Genomic DNA, 22,075 nt, shown 5'->3' with positions numbered 1-22,075 from the left:
ACACGGTTTTATGCAAATGAACCCGGACCGAATCCAAATCCGAATCCATATTCGGATCCGGTTTTGACAAATCGGAGACGGATCTAAAATACATGCTCTGCTCTCTGCTTTCTATAGAACCCAACGCAGTTTGCTTATTGATAGTAGTGCCTACCGCCACAACCACCATCTGAAGCTGCAACAACACCTTTCCGCACTCTTCTCCAGCTGCAATGTATGCTCCTAAGCTTTACTCTTTCTCTTCCATTTCTCATCTTCTCTATCTGTTATTTATCTATCATTTCAATTTAAGCACTTCATGTCTCACTGTTTATCAATCTAGGGTTTTCAATTTCTGCTGCCGCTTTAGTAGTGTTCCTTTAGTATTAATTACGTACGAATGGTATTGCGATGATGAACTCTGAAATGAGATTTTTTAGCATGCGCCTGATTGCTGCAGAAATGGTTGAGACTGGAAGTTGAAGTTTTGGAGTGTGTTTGACTTTCATGCAAAAGTTTAATTTTCACTGTAATTGGTTTATTGCGTCTGCTAAAGTTAGCTTCTGCTTGCATGATATGAATTCATGACGGGATTCTGCTGTCTTCCAGAATTTTTGGGGATAACCCTTGAGGAGCTAGAAATGGATCGGTATTACTTTGTTAGCTGAATCCTGGTATCTGATGCCATGATAGTATACATTGTTCATCTGCGGCAAGATGATGGCTAATGATTTGCTTTTCAATGTGTTCTTCTATTCACTTTGTTGCATAAGCTTTATGTAAACAGTTGCTAGTGCAATGTATTTTGATACATCAATAATTGTTATACTACAGGATTGGTGTGCCTGCTTGAAAAATGGTTGAATTGTTGGTTTAACTATTCCTGCTCGTTTTGTTATGTCATTTTCATTTTTCTGCACTTTTATAATTGTATTGCATTCCTCTCCTATTTGTTTCGATTTGGATTTTATTCTGGATTCAGGGCTGATGAGGAACCTGTTGATCAGAAGAAATATCTTGAAGAGTCTTGCAAACCAAAATGTGTAAAAGCATTGCTTGAATATCAGGTGCACTTTCGTGTAGAATAATGAGCCAGATTGTATTATGCACTTTATTCTTAGTTGAAGTGATTAATACAATTGCAAGATTATTTTGTTGCTAGTATACTAGGACCTCAAATGTATTCTTGTACTCAAATGCTGTAATTGGGGACTTTACAATGTCAGTCACTGATTATTTGTTAATTTTCTTCTTCGCACTTGTTATGTTGACCACATTTTAAAAAAAAATTATATGATTGAGTCCTAAAACATACTCCAATATCTTCTCTATTTAGAATAGGAGGTTGGTTTGGGACATTCAGTCATTTCTCTTTTTCTTTTTTCTTTTCTTTTTTTTTTTTTAATTTAATGAAGAGAACACAATTTGAGTTTCGAAGAGTGGTCAGCAGGTACGAAAAGAAGGTTGACAGGGAGTACCAACAAAAGACAAGAAATCAAGAATGTAATGTATCAATGATAAGATTACAGGAGTTTTGTGTTGTCTTTAGCTGAGAGCATATCGTATTACAATCTGAACTTCAACTGATTCTTGTAGAGATAATGAATATGCTAGACAATTATAAAAATTTGTTAATATGCATAGCTATAACATGATAGTTATGCCCTTACCATACTCTAGAAAATAAAACCCTTTTCCTATACATCTGCTGTGCCCAAATTATTTCAGAAGCAAGGCCTCAATGTATATGTAGGCACCACAGCTTTATAGTAAAGATTTTATGTTGTTGCTGATGTTGTTAAAAGGATTGCACAGTGGAGCCTTCCTCTAAAATCCATTCTCTTTCTAGTTTAGAGAAGCACCTAACTCATTATTTGTAGGCACCTCAGATTTTGACTTGTTTGTTTAATAGAACAATATATTTTGGAATGGAGAATCAATGTTGGCAGTTTTCTTTTTGCCTTATATCTTCTGTTTCTACGAAGTTCAAGAGAATTTCTTGCTTGGGACAGAAAAGTAATGCTTGAAATTACTACAGGCATGTGTCAAAAGGATCCAAGGTGATGAAACCGGGAACAAACACTGCACTGGACAATATTTTGATTATTGGTCTTGTATAGACAAATGTGTAAGTATTACTATTTAGTTAGTAAATAACGGTTCCGTCATTTGGTTTGCTTGGTTATTTGTTCTCTGACAACTTTGTTATCCTGCAATGTAGGTTGCACAAAAGCTATTCTCCAAACTGAAGTAATGGGGGATAAATCTATGGTATATCGTCATTGCATTATGTTCTATTGTCATTCCTACACAACTGATCTCACACAATTGATTTTGTGACCAAACTATATGGCATGTATGGTTACGTGGATACTGCGAAATTTTGAGCTCTTCTTGTTGTTGACCTTTGATAATGATCAATAATAAGAACTTTGCCAAATCATGACTCAGGATGTATTCTGAAACCGATCTGACATTTTTAGCAAGTTGTAAACTGTGATTTGAAGTGTGGTTCTTTTAAATTTTTCTGGTTCAAGTGTTGCAGCTGAATAATGCAAAATCAGAGGTAGGTGATTGTTTTTTTTTTTTTTTTTTTTTTTTCGGTATACGAGGTAGGTGATTGTTATTCCAGAAGCTTATCATATTTTGTATTTCTTAAGCTTTTTGAAATTTAGTCCATTGACTTCTGGATTGGGCTTTAAATCTTTGGGCAGGTCGCCGGTTAGATAAGCCCATGGTTGTTGACGACAGGCCCACCTTATTAAGCTCAAATAGTCAAAGTTTATGTTAGGGCCTTAAAATAATTTTTTTAAGGAGTAGTAGTATTAATGACTGGTACAATTTTTAAAATTAAATTATAGTTTTTTAAAAAATTATTTAGAAGTTTATAGAAAAATTAAAAAAAAATAATTTTTTTCTTAATACTACTATTTTTTTATCATATTTTTATAAAATAAATATTTTTAGAACTAAAAATTTAAATACAAAATAATGTATTTATAAATTATTTTTAATATAATTATTTATTATTTAAATTATTTTTTCAAAAGGAGTTTAATTAAGTTTTTTATCTAAATTGGTTCTAAATCTTTGTCTAGGTACTGACCATAACAAAAACAGGGTCTTTGCCTAGTTTAGTCCTTATCTTGGAGGGGCGTATTAGGCTCTCACAATATGGTTTATAAATAGAATATTGATCTTGATTGCTTTATCATTGAAATAATTTTCGCTCTTCAAACTTTATTATTTTTTGTCAGTATTTTTAGTTATTAATCTAATTTTTTTAATCTAATAATTTAATAATATATTCTTAATTTATATTTTTAAATATTATTGGTTAAACTGTTAACAAAAACTAATAAATTCTATTAATTTTTTAGCATTTCTCTTATTTAAATGGTTTTGAGTGACAAGATGAAGAATACGAAGGGGATCTCGTCGATGTCACACTCACAGCACAAAGTTAAATTGGCATCCACTTTATTTTTTTCATTTTCTTGCTACTTCCTCTTTTGGAATCCAATGGCTTATAAATAATTTCATGTAAACACACGTAATCTTTGTTTTTCTTTTTTGTTCCTATTGCTAGCCATGACCAGATATTAATAATATTATCTGGTTACATTAACAGTTCGTCATATACCATATTTATATATGATTAAATTGTGACCCTTACAAGTTTTTAGTTATTTCACTTTCTCCACTTCTAAATTTGAAAGATGTCTCAATTAAACAATAAATTGAGTATACGAATTAAATCTGTCGTTAAAAATAGTTCTAAACCACTCTTTATTTATCCTATGCTCCATCTGAATATGTATCACAAAAAGATGAGTCATGAAATGCGATTTCCACCATTATGGCCTTTAGAAAATCGGAGGTACCTATATTTTTTTTGTGTTCAGGTGAAGTTGACTTCACGTGAAGTTGATATCTGAGAGCTGTTAGATGAAAATTTAGTCAAATCAGTTAAATCATCTAACGGCTGTCAGGTATCAACTTCACATGAAGTCGATTGCACGTGAGTTTTCACCAATTTTTTTTTGTATGGTGGTGTCTATAAATTCTACTGTCCATTTACGTTGTTTAACTTAAAAAAAAAACAATTCACAAATCCGATAGTTTGATTTACGTTTTTTGAAAATAAAAAATTATATTAAAATTAGACTTTTTTATTTATAGCTTATTTTTTCTTTTCAAACAAATCGGACCGCTTGATTTTATTAATATTAATTAAAGAAATAACATCATATGAAAAAAAAAACACCCAAACTTTCAATATTAACGTATTAGTGTATTACACATATTTAATAAATATTAAAAAAAAATAGCCGTTTTAAACTTCTAATCAATCTGTGGAACCCACGGATTACGGATATAATGCCTAATAACAACGAATTATGGGCATAAGGCCTAATAACAAAGTGTAACGCATGTTTTTCTTCTTTTGGCAATTTTTTTCTTTTAAAAACATATATGGTTTAAATTTAATCAAAATAAAGAAAAATGGAAGAAAAACTTATCTTTCAATAGTCATTATAAAATATAGGATTTAACTAACATATTTTCGTAAGACACGTGTTAATGTTACTAAACGAAATTTTTTTTATAAAGAACATACAAAATTTGAGTATTTGATTATTGTTTTCATTTTTTATTTTGTGAAAAAAATAGTAAAAAAAAATAGAAAATCCTATTTTTTATTCTTGCATCTATTTTTTTCATAAAATTCTAAAATAAAAATATTACAAATTAAAACATAGAGACAAAAATACAAACTAAATAACTCATGTATTTATTTTATATATTTTTTAAAAGTAAAAGTTCATGATATACACCTCTTGGCGAGTATGGCGACGTTAAGATCTAATCTTGAAATACTAATTGTTTATTTTAACTAAAAAGCAAGTGCATCCAAGTCATAACTAGCCACAAGTGCTAAGTACTTGTTCGATATTTTTTTAGTAAAATAATTTAAAGAAAAGTAAACACGTTTATTTAACGATGCTCTGCCTGATGAGCGCGATTAAGTATTTATTCTTTCAAAACCAAAATTTTGGAAAGAGAAATTTTTGGGACCATTAATTTTTAGTTATTTTTTGTCGTGTATAAATATTAAATTATTTTTAATAAATAAATTTTATTAATTTATACATATAAATTTTAAAAAATATAAATATATAATTTATGTGTACAAATTTTAGTAATATATTAGTATAAATTATATATTTATTGTGTATAAAATTTTTATTCATAAATATGAATATAAATTATTACTAATAAAAAATAATAATATCTATGGACTATATAACATTATTATTAAAATATAGTCAACATTTAATCAATAAAAAAATATATAATTTTATATTATTAAATATAATTTCACATCATTAAAAAATTAATAATAATTAATTAAAAATCTCGTTAGAATGGGCTATGAGTTAAAAAATGAACATCATTTCTACTATCCAGAATAATCAGATACCAGAAATAATAAACATCTCATGTCATGAAACCACTCATCCCAAAAAATTAAGTTGATAGAAAAAAGGTAACACTAATAGTTATATCTCTAATATTGAATCAGACATCCCTAAACCTCAATTTTACACATTGTACAAATATTTCATTAACTCCTGTACTTTCTCTTAATTAATAATTACAAATCACAAAATTAACCTAACCGCCACACTCTAACACTACCTACTGTTTTAAAAAATGTCACTAGCTTTTTATTTTCAAAACCAAAAAAATATGAATATGGATGGTTCTTTAGGAAGTATGAACGCATTAGATTCCATATATATTATATTCTGGTCCCACCTGGCCATATGGTCGAAAGCTAAGATGCCACACACACTGACTTTAACATTCTATAAATACCCTTTCATCCATGGCGTGTGTTCACCACACTTGCTATTATTCCAACTCATACCTTTTTACCTTATACACCAAATACCACCTTGCATTTCATTTCTTATCACCTTATTATAGCCAATGGCAGATACAATCCAACCATTTCACTGTGCTGAATCCAACAACAACCCCAAGTCTTCAAAGGTCTTCGACATGGATCTGGAGAAGGTAACGCCGGAGGAAGTGGAGGTTTTTGACTATGCCAAGAGGGCACAGTGGCTTAGGGCTGCAGTTTTGGGTGCAAACGATGGCTTGCTATCAACAGCATCCCTCATGATGGGCGTTGGAGCCGTCAAACAAGATGTTAAGACCATGATCCTCACCGGAGTTGCCGGTTTGGTGGCCGGAGCTTGCAGCATGGCAATTGGAGAGTTTGTCTCCGTCTATTCCCAGTATGATATCGAGTTGGCGCAGATGAAGAGGGAAGGCAACACGCAAGACAAAAACAAACTTCCTAACCCTTATACTGCGGCCACCGCCTCCGCCGTCGCCTTCTCAGTCGGGGCCTTGGTGCCCCTACTGGCTGCCGCCTTCATAAAAGATTATAAGGTGAGGTTAACGGTGGTGGTGGCGGTGGTGAGCCTTGCCTTGTTGGTGTTTGGAGGGGTGGGTGCTGTTTTAGGGAAAGCACCATTTGTGAAGTCATCTTTGAGGGTCTTGATCGGAGGATGGTTGGCCATGGCGGTTACTTTTGGGCTAACCAAGTTGGCTGGTCATGTTGGAGTTTGATTTATATATCTTTATATTTTTTTAACACCAGCTCCCTCTAGTTACGTTGGATCAATCTTCTTCTGGATTTGATGCAATTTTTTCCCCACCAACTTTGCAGTGCGTAACATAGTTTTATTTGATGTATGCATAGGATTATACATGTTTATGGTTTATCTCATGTTGTATTGTACCAAATCTAAAGTGGTAATAGGAATATTTGAATAATTTTATTTTTTTATTTTCGATGTGATGCAATAATATTAGTTAGAACTTTTATATTTGAAATATTTGATTCGTTAAAGTATTTGTTAATTACTTTTCATAAGTAAGGAATCAAGTTCCATTTTTTTTTATCTGGATTATATTGGAAGAAATATCTATCGTTAAAATTAAAATAATTAATCTTCATAATTAATAGATTTGATTCCAAGTTGAAAACTGGTGTCAAATAAACAAAGTGTTATATTGGAGCCATTCAGATAAAGATATTTAAAACGTTTTTTTTATATATATATATTTTTAGTAATTGAAATTTAATATATATAATTGATTAAATTATACTATTTTTGTCAAAATTATATTAGACAAATTAATTTAACCAAAAAATTGATAAATTAATTTTTGAATTGGCCTAAATTAATATTTTTTATAAACAATAACTACAATATTCTTATTATAAAAATAATTAATTAAAATACTCTTATTATTATTATTATTATTATTATTATTATTATTATTAATTTTAAAAATTCTAAATCTTAATCCTATGGCAGCATAAAGAGAAGAGAAGGATTATGATTTAGAGTTCTCAAAATTAATATTTTATATATATAATATAAGTATTATTTTAGTTATTTTCTATAATAAAAGTATTGTAGTCACTTTTTATAAAAAAATATTAATTTAAACCAATTTAAAATTTAGTTCATCGATTTTTTAGTCAAATTGATTTGTCCGATCTAATTATAACAAAAATGATACAATTTAATCGATTACATATACTAAATTTTAATTATAAAAAATTATCTTAAAAAAATATTTTAAATATTTTTATGTGAGTAGCTCCCATAATATTCACCCGAGAATTAATATTAAACTTTTGTAGGGATTAACTTTTACCCTATGATATAACACGGCGTTTTTATGTCATAAATATACTATACCATTCTTCAAATAATTAATTGAGAAAAGAGTGAATGAAATGGAATTCAGCACGCAATAATTCCAACCTCTTGCTATATATAGGAAGTACTTTAGTTCAAATCTAAAGAAGATATATAAAGTTTTTTTATTTTGGGAAAAGAATAAGACATACCGCTAAAAATATGATACAAAAAATAAAAATATAAAAATTAATATTTTTATATTTTGATTATTGATAAATTAAATATAATATAGAATAAATAATATAAATTTAATTATTTTATTTTTTTTACACAAAAAAATAATATAATAAAAAATATAATCATAAATTAATAGTGAAAATAATAAAAAAATTATTTCTTTTTAATGTATGTCTATATATTCTTTCTGGTATAAAAGATACAAAATATATTAATTTAATATTATAAAATATAATATTTTATTTATATTTTTGCCTGTCAAATATAATTTTATATTCTATATTTATATCTTAGTATTTATGTGCTCGTAAACTAATGCAACCTAATGTACTTTTATAGTTAAATTATAACTCTCTTTTTTTCTTGGAAGTTGAATAGTAATTAATTTAATAAATAAGGTTAAAGAGAAGAATGCATGATTTGGTAAAAAATTGACTTTGCAAACTTATATTGCTACAGCAGCATGTGGTTCTTTAATTTCTATATATGTCATAAAATTCTTCGGATCTTAAATTATTAGAAGTACATTAGTACTATTAAAATTTAAGTTACTATTACTGACACTTTTTTTTTTTATTGCATGTTGTTGTGACTAATTTCAGTCAATAAATAAGTAATTATTTGAATCACATGATCAAGATTTTTAGCATCAACTTAGTTTTACTCATAAGGTTAAGGTGTTATTATCAATAAATTTTATTCTATATCTTAGATATTGTCACAATTCGAGTAATATATGTAATTATGTATAGCTGTAACTTTAGTCTTTTAAAAATAAATTAAAAGACTACTCATCATATGATTAATAAATTCTAATGCAACTCATTGTTAATTAAGTTTAATCAATCTATCTTTGATTCAAAACGTTTGTAATAGTAATATAGATGGTGGCATTATTCAAGTAAACATTAATGGTGATCCAACCCCTTAGCTTCTACCAAAATCTGTCCTTAGTAATAAAGCTTCTAACAATGAAACAAATTAGGAATCCTCAGCAATAAGAAGCAGGTAGCATTTGGGCTGCGCATGCATGCTATAATACAGGGGATCTTTATTTATGTATTTATCTTGGTTTAACTGGGGATGTTTAATTTATATTATCACTATTATTATTGGATATGGAATATATAAGCCCTGTTTTCTTTTTATATTTACCACAGGATAAGAGCACACCTTATAGTTAAGCCTATGTTTTATGCACGAACACAAGATTAGCGGAAGGTAAAATTGGATTAATAATACTTTATACAATATTAAAAAATATTACTATTCAATTTCATTACGGTAGTGTCTAATTAACCTAGATAATAAGATGAAAACTCTTATTTTAAGAGAATGATTATCGGATAAAATTAAAAATATCGTATAAACATATAACAATAATGGCGTTCATTATAATTATATTAGAATGCATCTACTAATTTCTTATCTCTTTGATCATCATATGTTCTCGATCTCTCTTCTTTATGTATAGTATTTCATTTCATATTATAAAATTTAAATTCTATGTTGGAACTTAAACTCTTTATTCCCCTATCATGTATGTGAAAAGAGTTCGTCATAATGCGTATGTCAAATAGCTTAGTATAACCTGAACCTGAATCTGTTCACACGAAAACTTAAAGAAGGAACATTGAAACAGTAGCGAAAAGGTGAATTAAAAGAACAAAGTTCTCCATAAATTAGAATCAAAATGTGTACACCATCGAGTTGGAGTGTCCCCAAAACAAGTTAGCAATAATGCCTTTCTCCCCGGAAAAAATTATTAATAATATATATATGGATATGAGGGATATATATTGCACATTATGTATAATATAATAAAAATAAGGTGAACTCAATAATTATAAACTTTATTAGCTATCTAATTGTGAAATTGACATACATATTAAATTGATATACAGTTTATATCCTTTATATAATGAAAATCTGCAATCTAGCATCTTAATAATTTCATCAAGATATCTGATATTGAAAAGAAAAAGAAAAAAGAAAAAGGTAATGTGAATTATGAAAGTAATTAAAAGTGAGATTCACGCGCTTAAGAAAACTACAATATATGATAGGATCGGAATAGTTTTTTCTTTACCAAGGTTGACTGCAAATCCATGGGTACCTACATGATACATTTATACGAGTATGCTACTTGTATACTAAAATTAATCACTAAAATAAATTATTAATATAAAATATATATTAAAAATAAATTAAATTATATATATATATTTATACATAAATATATTGATGATTGATTTTAATAGCTGATTTTGATTCACGAAAACATTTTTATACATTTATTAATGAATTATGTTTCGATTAAATCTCAAGGAATATTAGTTGGAGCTTTTGGCGCAGTTGAGTCCAAAGTTGCAGCGATATAAAGTGAATAATTCAGAATGTAAGTGACTAACCGAGTATATACAAAATTAAATTATATCACCGCAGCTTCATTAATTTAGCTACTGAAGTTGCACTAATAAAAAGTAAAAACTGTTTTGGCATAAATCCAGAGGCTATTTAATAAGCATAGATTAAGCAACACGTTATGTTCTCTAACCATGACCGTCCATTAAACATATTCAATATGCCAAATACCCATTGTCTTGTCTTGCATCATGCATTCATTAATTGAGCATTTTGAAAGTAAAAAATAAAAAACCTTGGTACGTGTTCTCCACACGGAATCCACAGGCCATTTATTTTTTTATTAGAAGAAAAGGATCACCAAAGTCAATCTGATTACAATTAGATTGTGACAGAATATATAATCAGCAGCAATTATGACTAGAGAAATAAAATGTCACATCTTTTTTACGTGCATAAATTTTGGGGGAATTAGTAAATTAATAATATAATAGAATCTTTTATAATCAAATATCAACTAAAATGGAATTAGATAATAAAGTCAATTATGGATTGTAAGAGATATTAGGTTAAGGATAATGTGAGATGAAATTAGATGAGATTAGGTTAAGTATCCTTCCCTTGTTGATGAGTATAGATAGTTACTTATAGATGGATAATAATCTGAGGAGAGAGTAGTTATGTTACTATCTTTGTAATTACTTAATGAGTAAAGATCAGAGTTTATTTGCTGTGTTGGATCGGACCTATTATATACATGTTATACAATAGATATTCACTCAAAAAAGGAAAATGTTAACGTATGAAGAATTCATTGAAATAAACTACATACTTTATTCTTTAAAAAAGATGATGAAATATAAAAGAGTAGTTCCAAAATTAAAAGGAAAGAAGCAAAAAATCACAAGTGCTTTGCTCTCTTGTGCAATCTGAGATGTACGAATTACACACACTATTAGAACTTAGAAGCGTGTTTTTTACTGTTACACTGTAGTGCCCACAATTTAGATTTGACGCAAAACAAGGCTGTGTAATTGATGATCACTGGATCCATGTCAGTTGTATATCTTTTTTTTTTTGTACTAATACGATTTTTCCAAAGAAAAATGACCTGTTTTATTATATTGATGAACTTGAATTAAAGGTTTGTTTGGATGAACTTCTAAAAAAAAATTTTTTTTAGTTATCATTTTTTAAAAGATCTTATGAAAAAAGTAAAAGTAATTTTATGTTTGGATATTTCATGCAAATATATCTTTTTATTTATCAATTATGTTTGGGTATAACAATATAAAAGTACTTTTTTGTTTATTTATTACATGAAAAACATATTTTTTTAAGGAAAAAAAATCTTTTAAAAAAAGATGTAGATTACAACTTTTCAAAAAAGATTTTTTTTTTAATTTTCTAGTGCTTTTACTTTTACTACTAAAAATTGGATAAATACACTAAAAAATAAAAATAAAAAATTTTTACAATTTTTTTTTATCAAAATAATAGTGCCCAAACAAGCACTAAGTGTTATTCCATGCTAGTATTTTAACATATGTGCGTTTTGAAATTTTGATTATCAAATGATGTTCTATAAAATTACAATAATTAGTTTCTTAAGAATGCATTTTAACATTTTAATTCTCAGGTGATTTTTATAATATTTTATGCTTACAAAATTTTCAAAGTATCATAATTTAATCCACCATCAATAGTTTGTTTTATTTCTCCTAAATAGTTAATATATAAGATAGATAAATTTTCTGAATGAATGTTGGGAACAAGCTAATATCTAAAAATTATCTGCGAACTAATTACTATCAAGTGCAAATAAAAATGTCAATAATAGGGGAAACCAATAGATTATCAAGTGCATCAAAATCTCGATAAAACATGGATACATATATGCCCCACCATAAACCAACTAAAACCTTGAACCCAAGATTGGGAACCTGTTACAACTTTCACTTGCCCTTGTGCAAAGGGCAAAGACAACAGGTTTCACCCACTTCTGAGGCAATGCAATATTGTTGAAACTTGCCATCTTTGAACCATTGAGCGCGCTTCTCCACAAGCTCGTTCAGAAAATCATCAAGCTTACCCTTAGTGACATTTGGCATCACCACCACATGTGCTATGTTTCCCTGGCATGCCAACTGCCACTTCCGTACAAACTCCTCATCATGTGGCCTCTCAAACACAACTGTGCTGCTCAGCTCATTAAGCATTGCACCAACTCCGGCCTCCCTAAGGCGGTCCTTGAAGTAGTGTGCATTCCTCAGGCATTTCTGCACTTCTTTCTGGAAACCTCTGTATCCTTTCCGGTTAAGCGTATACCAAAGGAATATGGGAGCATGGCCATTCCGGCTACCCATGATTGTGGCATCCCTAGAAGCAAGGTATTCTACATTATTGGAAAGAACATTGATATGCTCCAATCTTGTTATCTGAACACCACAAGGCATTGGGCACCCCACAAATTTGTGGCCAGAAACACTAACACTACCAATGGGCTTCTTAAAAGAAACTTTTGGTGCCTGATATTGCAGAATACAGAATAATCAACATCATTGCTTATATAAAACAAACTCAAAAATAAGATGGCAAGATGTACATCACTAAAGGAATTGGTCTCAAATCTTGTTTTGGCAAGCAATTAAACTTGTAAATTGTTAAATGCAAGACAAACAACAATGAGCTATAATAGCATAGACAAGGTTATGTGCAAGAACCAAAATGCTATTTGCTGACATGGAAAACAACGAATTACAACAAAAGTAGAATAATACATAGGAGTTCCAATTAGATAACAGAGGGATAGCAAATATGACTTCAACAGCACATGTCTGAAGTTTAAAGATTTCTGGTACCGTGAACAAGAGAAACTTACAAGTTTCACAAAAGGCATCATGAGACCAAACAAGGCCCCATCACAATGGATGTAGAATTTGTCACGTGAAAATCCAATATCTTCAAGTGTCTTTATCACCAGATCAAGATCATCCACTGCTCCTTTGACAGTTGTACCTGCAAAGTTCCATCTGTATGAGTCAACATCAGCAAAGTAAAAAAAGGGCGGGAGAGGAGGGGCAATAGAGATAAAGAAACTTGCCTATGTTCACATTTACAATAGCTGGCTTATCTTTGTGAAGAAGCAGCTTGGCCTTAAAATCATTACAATCAATCTCTCCGGTATGAAGAGTTGCAATCTTCACACAATCCATTCTGTACATACGTGCAGCTTTAAATACAGAATAATGTGATTCTTGTGAGGCGTACAAAATCCCATCCGGAAGGACCTCTCTCCTGCAAATGTCATATTTAACAATATAATCGTGTTCTTTCCAAATTTGCAAAATGTTGAATAAAGTCAAACTTAAAACTAACCCAACTAGGATGCCATGGAGATTGCCCTCAGTACCACAGTTTGTCATATAGCCCCAGTACTCATCTTTCTCTATTTCCCATAACCGGGCAAACCAGTCCAAAACACCAACTTCAAACTGCCGGGAGTGGACTCCATAATTGCTTTCAATGAATGGATCTCCCAGGTTGTTTATGGAGAAGTGCTGAAGTTGAGAGAGTGCACCGTAGTCGAAATCCAAATTATAGGGGTAACCTGGCATAGATTGTTCACAAATTACATGAGTATATGACTATATGAAATAGCCTATAAGCTCCATAGGTTAAAAGAATGAATATAGGCCTTGAAAAGCTACACATCTTCTAGGTAATTTTTGCACAAAATGGAAGCCAGAATAATATAGATGCATTAATGAACTGTAATGGATCATAAACATTTTTTGTTTCCCTCTAACTAGTGAAAAAAACACTCTTCATGTAATAGACAGGAAGACTTCTTCTGTTATACGTGATTGAATGCTTCATCTACTTCCTCACACAGGCACAGCAGCCTCAAATGCATCTCATTCTTCGCCAAAACATTAAACATAAAACAATCTCAACTACAAATGAAGGATAACTAAAACGCACATTGTGGGTTGGACAACGAACAAGTTTGTATGCACGGACACTATCAAATCTCAATTATGATTTTTAAGCACTTTGTTTTTTGAATCAAAAATTAAAAAATGTTACATTATATTTGTTGTGTTCAAATAAAACCACCTGGATAATTAGAAAAACGTAGCAATAAAAACTCAGCAGCTGGAATACTAGGCAAACAGAGAATAACAGGGAAGCAGGTGAGGTTAAACATGTAGTATAAGTTGGTGCCAAGTATTGTATACCATCAAGTTAACAAACTTTTTTGTATGTCAAGTCAGAAATCACAGGGCCGAAAGTTGCATAGAAATGAACAGAATTACAGAAATACTAGTTGGAACAAACAAAAGCAACGATGATATCCTATCATGAAGCATTTGCTATGTGCTAAATGCAACAAGGTAAATGCAATCAAGAAAGCATAAGATTAAAAGAGCAAATGCTGTCAAACCTAAATGATGTTTTGTCCTTTCAGTCAATGATTTTTTGTATTTGGACAATACACTTGCCATGTAAGCATCCCTTTCCCCAGTAATCTCATCATCTGCATCAGGTTCTGTAACTTCTAGACACAGTGTGTGAACATTTTTTCCCAGTACAATAGCTCTTTTCACGTTCTCACTTTCTGCAACTGTGGGTGGCACAGGTTCTTTGATCACAGCTGACGCATCAAAATCCTCGGGCAATGGTTCAACTGTTCCGTTGGCGCCCAAATGGCCACTTCCAACCATTTTGCTGCTCGCAACACAAGATTACCTGTAAGAGATGGAGTCCAGGAGTGAATTGAGCAACAAAGTCCATGGTTAAATAAAGCAGCCATCCCTATTTTCCTTTTAGTGAAAGCATTTTCCAATTTCTATACACAAAAAAAAGGATGCCAGACCAAATCACGATTACCACCAATACAGGAAACTCACACAAATCTCTTCATTTCATATACATTACTTTGAGTCATTTATGTACAGAATATAAAAATTATGACATAAATGAATATCACAGAGATTTATGACACAAATCCTTGATCCGTTATTTCTGCAGCATTCATTATTGCTCAATATATTAATATCTCTACAGTACACTTTTTAATGTCAAAATAATTGCCAAAGGAAGCTGACCAAAACAAAACGAAACGAAACACACTGTACATGCATTGCACAATTCCCGAAATGGATAAATTCAGAAAGCAAGATTTAAATATATAAACTCACTAACTCAGGCAAGTACGATGCAAATTTGAAGAGGAAATGTTCAAAGTACAGCTAAATCCACAAAATTCATAGAAACGAAATACGGAAAGGGAAAAAATGAAGGAGACAGAGGAAAATGTCGGAACGCGAAAAGAAGAGTGAATTGAGAGGAGGAGAAGGAGATAGATCTAAGAGAAGAGGAATCACTGACCGGAGCGTGAGATTAATTAAAGGAGGGACAAAGGAAGCTGATGATGCGAGAAAATTGGGGGGCGACAGAGAGAGAGAGAGCGCGACGAGGTGAATGCCGCCATTTATAGCTATTAGCTAGTTGCTTTTCGTGAGTCACGCGCTTTCACGCACACTGCATGTGTCTGAGAGTTATTTTTTTTGTTAATTTTGGGTCTGGCCGGACAGATCCAACCCGGGACCCGGAAGGCCACTGCCCCAGATTCAAACCCATGAGGACCGTTGGTGCATGTTGATAATTTGGGGCCAGCCGAATCTAAAACCCTGGAGTATGATTGCAAGGCCTAGTTTTGTTGGTAGAACGGCGGAGATAGCGACATTGCGTTGCGGAAAGGCGAGACAAGCGAAGTGTCAACTGCGGTTAGAATGACGGTGAGTCAACAAAGACGCGGATTGGCGCTGCTGGGAGACGGGATGTCGTCGACGGCGAGGTTGAAGATGCAGTCCGATCATCGCGCTGCGTTGCTGAGGAGATGAAGCTGCAGTGAAGGCCAACAGGTTCAGCCTCTCTCGCGCATAGGGGGTGGAGAGCGGGTTGGTTTCGGGTCGGTTTTGGAGTTGGGCTGGGCTGTTGGTCTCTGTCAAAAAAAAAATGATTTGGTGATATTGATACTATGAATGGGATGGAAGAGATTGTGGGTGAAGCTTTTAGTTGAGGACAATTTAGGGTTGTTGCTGAATGACATTGAAGATTGTCCTGGGGCATTGGAGATGGTTAAAGCAAATAGTGTGATGGATTTCACTCATCATAATAATAATCCACCATTAATAAAGCATGATCATATTTCTCCAATAAAAAATTATTTATTTCATATGCATATTAAAAATTTTATTAAGAATAATAATAATTTGTCTAATCAAAATAATTTTTGAAGATTTTTATAATAATAAAAATTTATTGAAAATTAAGCTGTCTAATTTAAAGTTCTTTAAAAATAGTCACCAAAAAAAGTTCTTTAAAAATTAATTTAAGTGCTTAGTTTTATAAATTTTTACTCATTAAAATAAAAATAATTAAAATAGCAACTTCAAAAATATTTTGGTTATGTTATTTTTAATATCTTTATATTTTTATTTCTCTATCTATTAAATGTTTACTTTTTGTTTTTCTTAATATCACTTAAGTTTTGTTTATTTTCATATATTATACATGTTTATTTATGTTAGCGCAGATGTTTACTTATTCATATAAAATATAAAGTAACAATGTAGATGTGTTTAAAGGTTGCGAGAACCGGACCGGTCAATAAACCGGTGAAATCACTGGTTCAATGGTTCATTGGTTCGACCGGAATTCAACTGAGGTTCAACCGGTTTAATTAAATATTAAATAAAATTATTAAAAAACTTAAAATAATCTTAAGTATATAAATTCAATAATTTCTAACTTAATAAAATTTAATATTTCACATAATAAATTATCCATTACTCTGCACCAAACAATAACAATAATTCTTCCTTTTCAGTACCAACACAGATAGTGCCTCATGCCTATGACTCAGCCTTTGCCTCTCTTCAATTCCAATATCCATGGCCTTTAGCCTTTGAAGGGTTTCCAGAAGATAGAGCTGCAAGTGCTTCTAAGAGCCATAGCCAAGCAGAGAAAAGAAGAAGGGACAGGATCAATGCACAGCTTGCAACTCTTAGAAAACTGATTCCTAAGTCTGATAAGGTAATATTGTTTTTCAAAAATTCATATTCCAATATTGTCATAGACATAGTTAGTTACTTCTCTCCTTTTTGGCAAAGCATATTGTTTACTTTTACTTCTATCAGTTATGCTATTCAAAGTTTAGATTTTCTTTTTCACCCCTTGAATTCTAGCAAGAAAATAGAAATTACCTACCTTAGGAAAATGACATGATATGCAAGGTATCATTAGTTTATGCTATTAATAGCTTTAATAGGTTCCATGATAGAACTTAAAGCATTTGAATTCTACTTCATCAACCTTGATAGATAGAGAACTAGAGAAGCTATACATGTTTTTGTTTTCTAGACTGCATAAATTCCATAATTGATTATGCTTTCAAAATCAATTCAACTATAAGTGTAAGAGTAATATAAGTTCAACTTTGAATTATGCCCGACTGAATACTACAAAAGCAGAATCAAATTAATTAAGTTTTGTTGCGGATGCAGATGGACAAGGCTGCATTACTAGGGAGTGTAGTAGATCATGTGAAGGATCTAAAGCGAAAAGCGATGGATGTGAGCAAAAGCATCACAGTTCCAAGTGAAACTGATGAAGTAACAATAATAGAGTGTGACCCTGATCAAGATGAAAGGCTATGCTAAAGTGAAGATACTGAAGCACAACATTGTAATTTCAGTTTGCTGTGATGATAGACCAGAACTTTTCAGTGAACTCATTCAAGTCCTAAAAGGGTTGAGGCTCATAAATCAAGATCAGAACATATTCAGAAGCAGCAAACAGCTAACAGAAGCAGCAAAACATACTCAAAATAAAAAACATCAGAAAATCAGAATCCAAAATCAAGAAGGCAGCATAGAACAGGCGAGCTCACAGAACCTCAGAAAATCAAAATCCAAAATCAAGAAGGCAGCATAGAGGAGACAGGAACAGAGTCTTACCAGCGAATGAGGAGGCAGGCTCGGCCGGTGGTGGTCGCGGCTGCTGTGGATGGTTGTGGGTGGCGAATGAGGAGGCGGGCTAGGTGACTTTCGGCGACGAGGAGGCGGGCTCGGCCAGTGGTGGTCGCGGCTGCTGTGAGTGGCTGTGGGTGGCACTCGTGGCCTTCGTGGGTGAATGGAGGCTGGCGCCCAATGCACTTGGGGAGGGGAAGAAAGGGGAGAATGGGGGGTTACTCAGATTAGGGTTAGTGCTTTGGGACTTTTGCGTACGCCTTTTTTTTTTTTTTTTTTTTTTTTAAAAAAAGCCAAAACGACGTCGTTTGGCTAGTGAAGTTGCAAACCACTAAACCGCAAAAAAACTGAACGGTTCTTTCGGTTCGACCGGTTTTTTCACCGATTTTTTACCAAGTGGTTTTTTACGTTACCCGGACCGGCTAAATAACTAGTTTCCGGTTTTCCAATTGAACCGGTCAGTCCGATCCGGTTTTCAGAATTGTTCGGTTTTTTTGCGGTTTAGTGGTTACAAACCGCCGTTTTTACCCTGACAAAACAGCATTTTGGTTGGTTAAAATAGTAGTTTTAGTTGGTTAAAATGGCGTTTGAAACCGCCATTTTTACCGAATTAAAATGGCATTTTATATTGTTTAAAATGATAGTTACAAACTGCCCTTTTTACTGAATAAAAGTGACATTTTTATCATTTACAAAGACAAATTTTAACCGTCATTTTTATCAAATTAAACAAATAATTTCTTATTAAATTTTTTCAATAACAAAAAATCAATATTCATAAACAAAATATTATATAACTCATAAACAATGTACTAAACATAATATATTATTTTAGTATTAAAAATAAAAAGTAATCACCTCTATACAAATAAAGTATCTAACATAACATAATTTTTTAATTATAAATGTCTTAACATATAGCTCTTAATACATAAAATCTCAATCATAGTTTTTGGTGTACTTTGTCATGATAATCTGTCCTCACTCCAATCCTTCTTTTGTCTTGATTATTTGCTTCTAGAGTGCTTATTTTCATGCCCAATTTTTGCCTCCTGAAAGAAAATCATGTTCATTTTAATTATTTGCTTATAGAGTGCTTATTTGCTTAAGGATGCCAAGCTCATTAGAGTAATACCCAATATTAACAATACAACACGATATACAAAAAAGTTTATGGCAGGAGCAACTCCCTTAAACTGTCAATATCACTCTGTCATTGAGATTTAAAGCTCAAACTTATGAAATTACTGATGCATTACCTGAATTTCTGTTCTCAAACAGCCATTAAAGCAACCACAGTGTATCCGAATTGGCGAAGAACAGCTCCAACTTTAACATACTGCTGCCATGGAAATCTGTGACATGAATGCCTTGGCTCCCAACTTGCATGTAATGCCTATCTAAATTACTAGAAGATCTTCTATCATCAATACTTCATTGGAATAATGAACCAAGGAATGATTAAATGGACTTGCCAACATTTCATCAGAGGATTTTGAATCCAAAACAGCTTTATAGCCTTTGTATATTGGATCTTCAGACGATTTGTCCTCTCCAGAGGCTTCAATTTCTCCATAAAAATATTCATTCACACAAGCTGCAACATATCTCAGCATGGTTAAGTGCTAATTATGGCAAATTATCAATTGATTGTATATATATATATATATATCACCTTCTAGTGATTTTTCTAGGCCTTCAAGCTTGTAAACTGTTGAATTATGGAGATCTTCCCCTGACCAATTGAGAATATGAGCAAACTCATGAGGAGGCAAATGCCACAGCCTATAGCAATGGTGTAGATTCTGTCATGTGCAATCTTCAATACATTGTCAACCCTATAGCTTGACACCGTAATCAAGTTGAAGGTCAAGAGGAATATGATTATGCCATAGTCATAGTTCTTCTTTATATAGGGAAAGAACCTTGTATAAGTAGCTACAGCTCCTGGCTCAAGGATAACAAAATAAACCTCAAAATTATTAGTCATCACAACCTTCTTGCTACTCAATTGTCACAACCATTATTAAAGTATATACCTATAAGAAAAACTGCAGCCCCAATGAAAATAGCTTGAACCACCCTACTACATGCATTTGCAATATATCCAACAATAAATGCCAAAGACCTTGCTAACAGTGTCCCTAATCCTCTATTCAGCCCTTTGCATAAAATTGCTCCTGCACCCATCACAACACAACCAATATATTTATATATACAAATTAAATTTTAAAAAATGGGTGTTTATTTTAAATAAAATAAAAAGTAATATTTTATCATTTTTTTTATGAAGTGCAAAACTGTTATTCTAAAACACTTAATCATCACTCATTAATTATCCTTTTCAATTAAATCTTCTTCCTTTTCTTTATTTATTTTGGAAGAATTACACTAATAGATCAAGTGGAGGCAAACCTCATTAACAAAAATATATAATTACATAAAATCATCACTCCTGTTCCATATATATATATATATATGAATAAGCTAAGATCTATATTATTAGAACATTGTAGTAATATATATATATGGTGAAATCTCTGGTGGCTAAAATATTAATGGCTAAAGATGGCTAATAGTTGACTTTCAAATAAAATAATGATATTTGGTAGATTTGGTTTCACAACTTTTCAATAGTTTGAATGGTGGTTAAGAGTGTGCAATAATTACTAAGAAGTTATCACGTGGATAAAATTGTCATTTGAGGTTACCTTATGTGTTGTTGGATCTTGAACAAAAATATTATTGGACCATTATACAAAATAAAATCAAAACTGCACAAACATGAGGTCCAATAATTTTTTTGGCATAATTGTAAAATAAAGTTTCTTTCTTCAATAATTTATTCCTTAGTTTGTTTGTATTTCTCTAAAAAAATAACCGTAAAAAAAATATTATAATGCCTTAAAAATTTTATTAAGGGAACAAAATTAATATTTTTTTACGACATATATTTCTAAGATTTATTTTTTATATTTATTTAAAAAAATTGTTGGATTGTGAGACTGTTCGGTTTTTTTTAATAATTATACAAAAAAATAATAATGAATTAATATAAATATATTAACATTTGTAAAATACATGTTATAAACATTAAAATCAGTCATCAGTATAAAATATATGTTAGAATATAAATAAATATTTATTATCTATTATATATTACTGATTTTACAACTAAAATATGCCATATGTTATTTTTTCATTGCAATTAAAATCAAATTTTTCTCTCGAAAATTAAAGAGTTCTCTCATCCTCTCTTTCCCTTTCTCTATCTCTCTCATTTCTTCACTCACTCTATCTCACTTATATATCATTATCAATTACTAATTATAAATTTGACAATCAAAATATACAACATGACATTCTCTAATTACATTCAAACAAAATTAAAATTCTGAAATTGAATATAGCTATATTATATATTATATTTATATATTACTAACTAATTTAATAACTAAAATGTGTCACATGACACTCTCTTATTAAAATTTAAAGAAAATATTTTCTTCCAAAATTATTAAATCTCCTTCTTACATTCTCTTATCTACCTCTTTTTTTTTTCTATTTCTCTCTATCCTTCGCACTCTATATATAATTTATATTTTATATTAGAAATTTGACAAATCAAAATGTGTCACCAAATATTATTTTATTGTAATTAAAATAAAAAATTTTTTAACTTCCAAAATTAACAAACTCCTACTCCCATTCTTCTTTTTTTAT

General features: G+C 31.0%; 3 protein-coding genes and 2 pseudogenes across 4 annotated transcripts; 3 read left to right on the top strand and 2 right to left on the bottom strand.

The window, feature by feature from the left end:
- The first annotated feature begins 76 nt into the window (after positions 1–76).
- On the top strand, positions 77–2,419 carry LOC107624217 (cytochrome b-c1 complex subunit 6-1, mitochondrial). The gene is made up of 4 exons (XM_016326699.3): positions 77–214; positions 962–1,046; positions 2,018–2,107; positions 2,201–2,419. Coding segments are annotated over exons 1-4 (210 nt in total). The 5' UTR covers positions 77–212; the 3' UTR covers positions 2,234–2,419.
- A 3,483-nt stretch (positions 2,420–5,902) lies between these two features.
- On the top strand, positions 5,903–6,844 carry LOC107621736 (vacuolar iron transporter homolog 4-like). Its single transcript, XM_016323748.3, has one exon. It carries the CDS (start codon positions 5,977–5,979, stop codon positions 6,622–6,624), a length of 648 nt encoding a protein of 215 aa, XP_016179234.1. The 5' UTR covers positions 5,903–5,976; the 3' UTR covers positions 6,625–6,844.
- Positions 6,845–12,141: 5,297 nt separating this feature from the next.
- On the bottom strand, positions 12,142–18,576 carry LOC107622945 (serine decarboxylase). 2 transcript variants are annotated; one of them, XM_016325025.3, is made up of 6 exons: positions 18,341–18,576; positions 14,761–15,065; positions 13,692–13,923; positions 13,417–13,610; positions 13,195–13,331; positions 12,142–12,841 (listed from the first exon to the last, which is right to left on the bottom strand). In XM_016325025.3, exons 2-6 carry the CDS (start codon positions 15,038–15,040, stop codon positions 12,269–12,271), a joined length of 1,416 nt encoding a protein of 471 aa, XP_016180511.1. In that variant the 5' UTR covers positions 15,041–15,065; positions 18,341–18,576; the 3' UTR covers positions 12,142–12,268. The 2 variants fall into 2 exon arrangements, with proteins under 2 accessions (XP_016180511.1, XP_016180510.1); XM_016325024.3 differs by lacking the exon at positions 18,341–18,576 and adding an exon at positions 15,708–16,346.
- Positions 17,169–18,317, top strand: LOC107620099 (transcription factor bHLH51-like; annotated as a pseudogene).
- Positions 18,577–19,523: 947 nt separating the features above from the next.
- Positions 19,524–20,542, bottom strand: LOC110267564 (aluminum-activated malate transporter 14-like; annotated as a pseudogene).
- Between the last annotated feature and the right edge of the window lie 1,533 nt (positions 20,543–22,075).

This window comes from Arachis ipaensis, chromosome B10 (genome assembly GCF_059453495.1).
Source record: "Arachis ipaensis isolate K30076 ecotype BB chromosome B10, ASM5945349v1, whole genome shotgun sequence".
NCBI lineage: Eukaryota > Viridiplantae > Streptophyta > Magnoliopsida > Fabales > Fabaceae > Arachis > Arachis ipaensis.
Note: the sequence above shows the minus strand (reverse complement) of the source record. Positions and strands in the feature narration are given on the sequence as shown.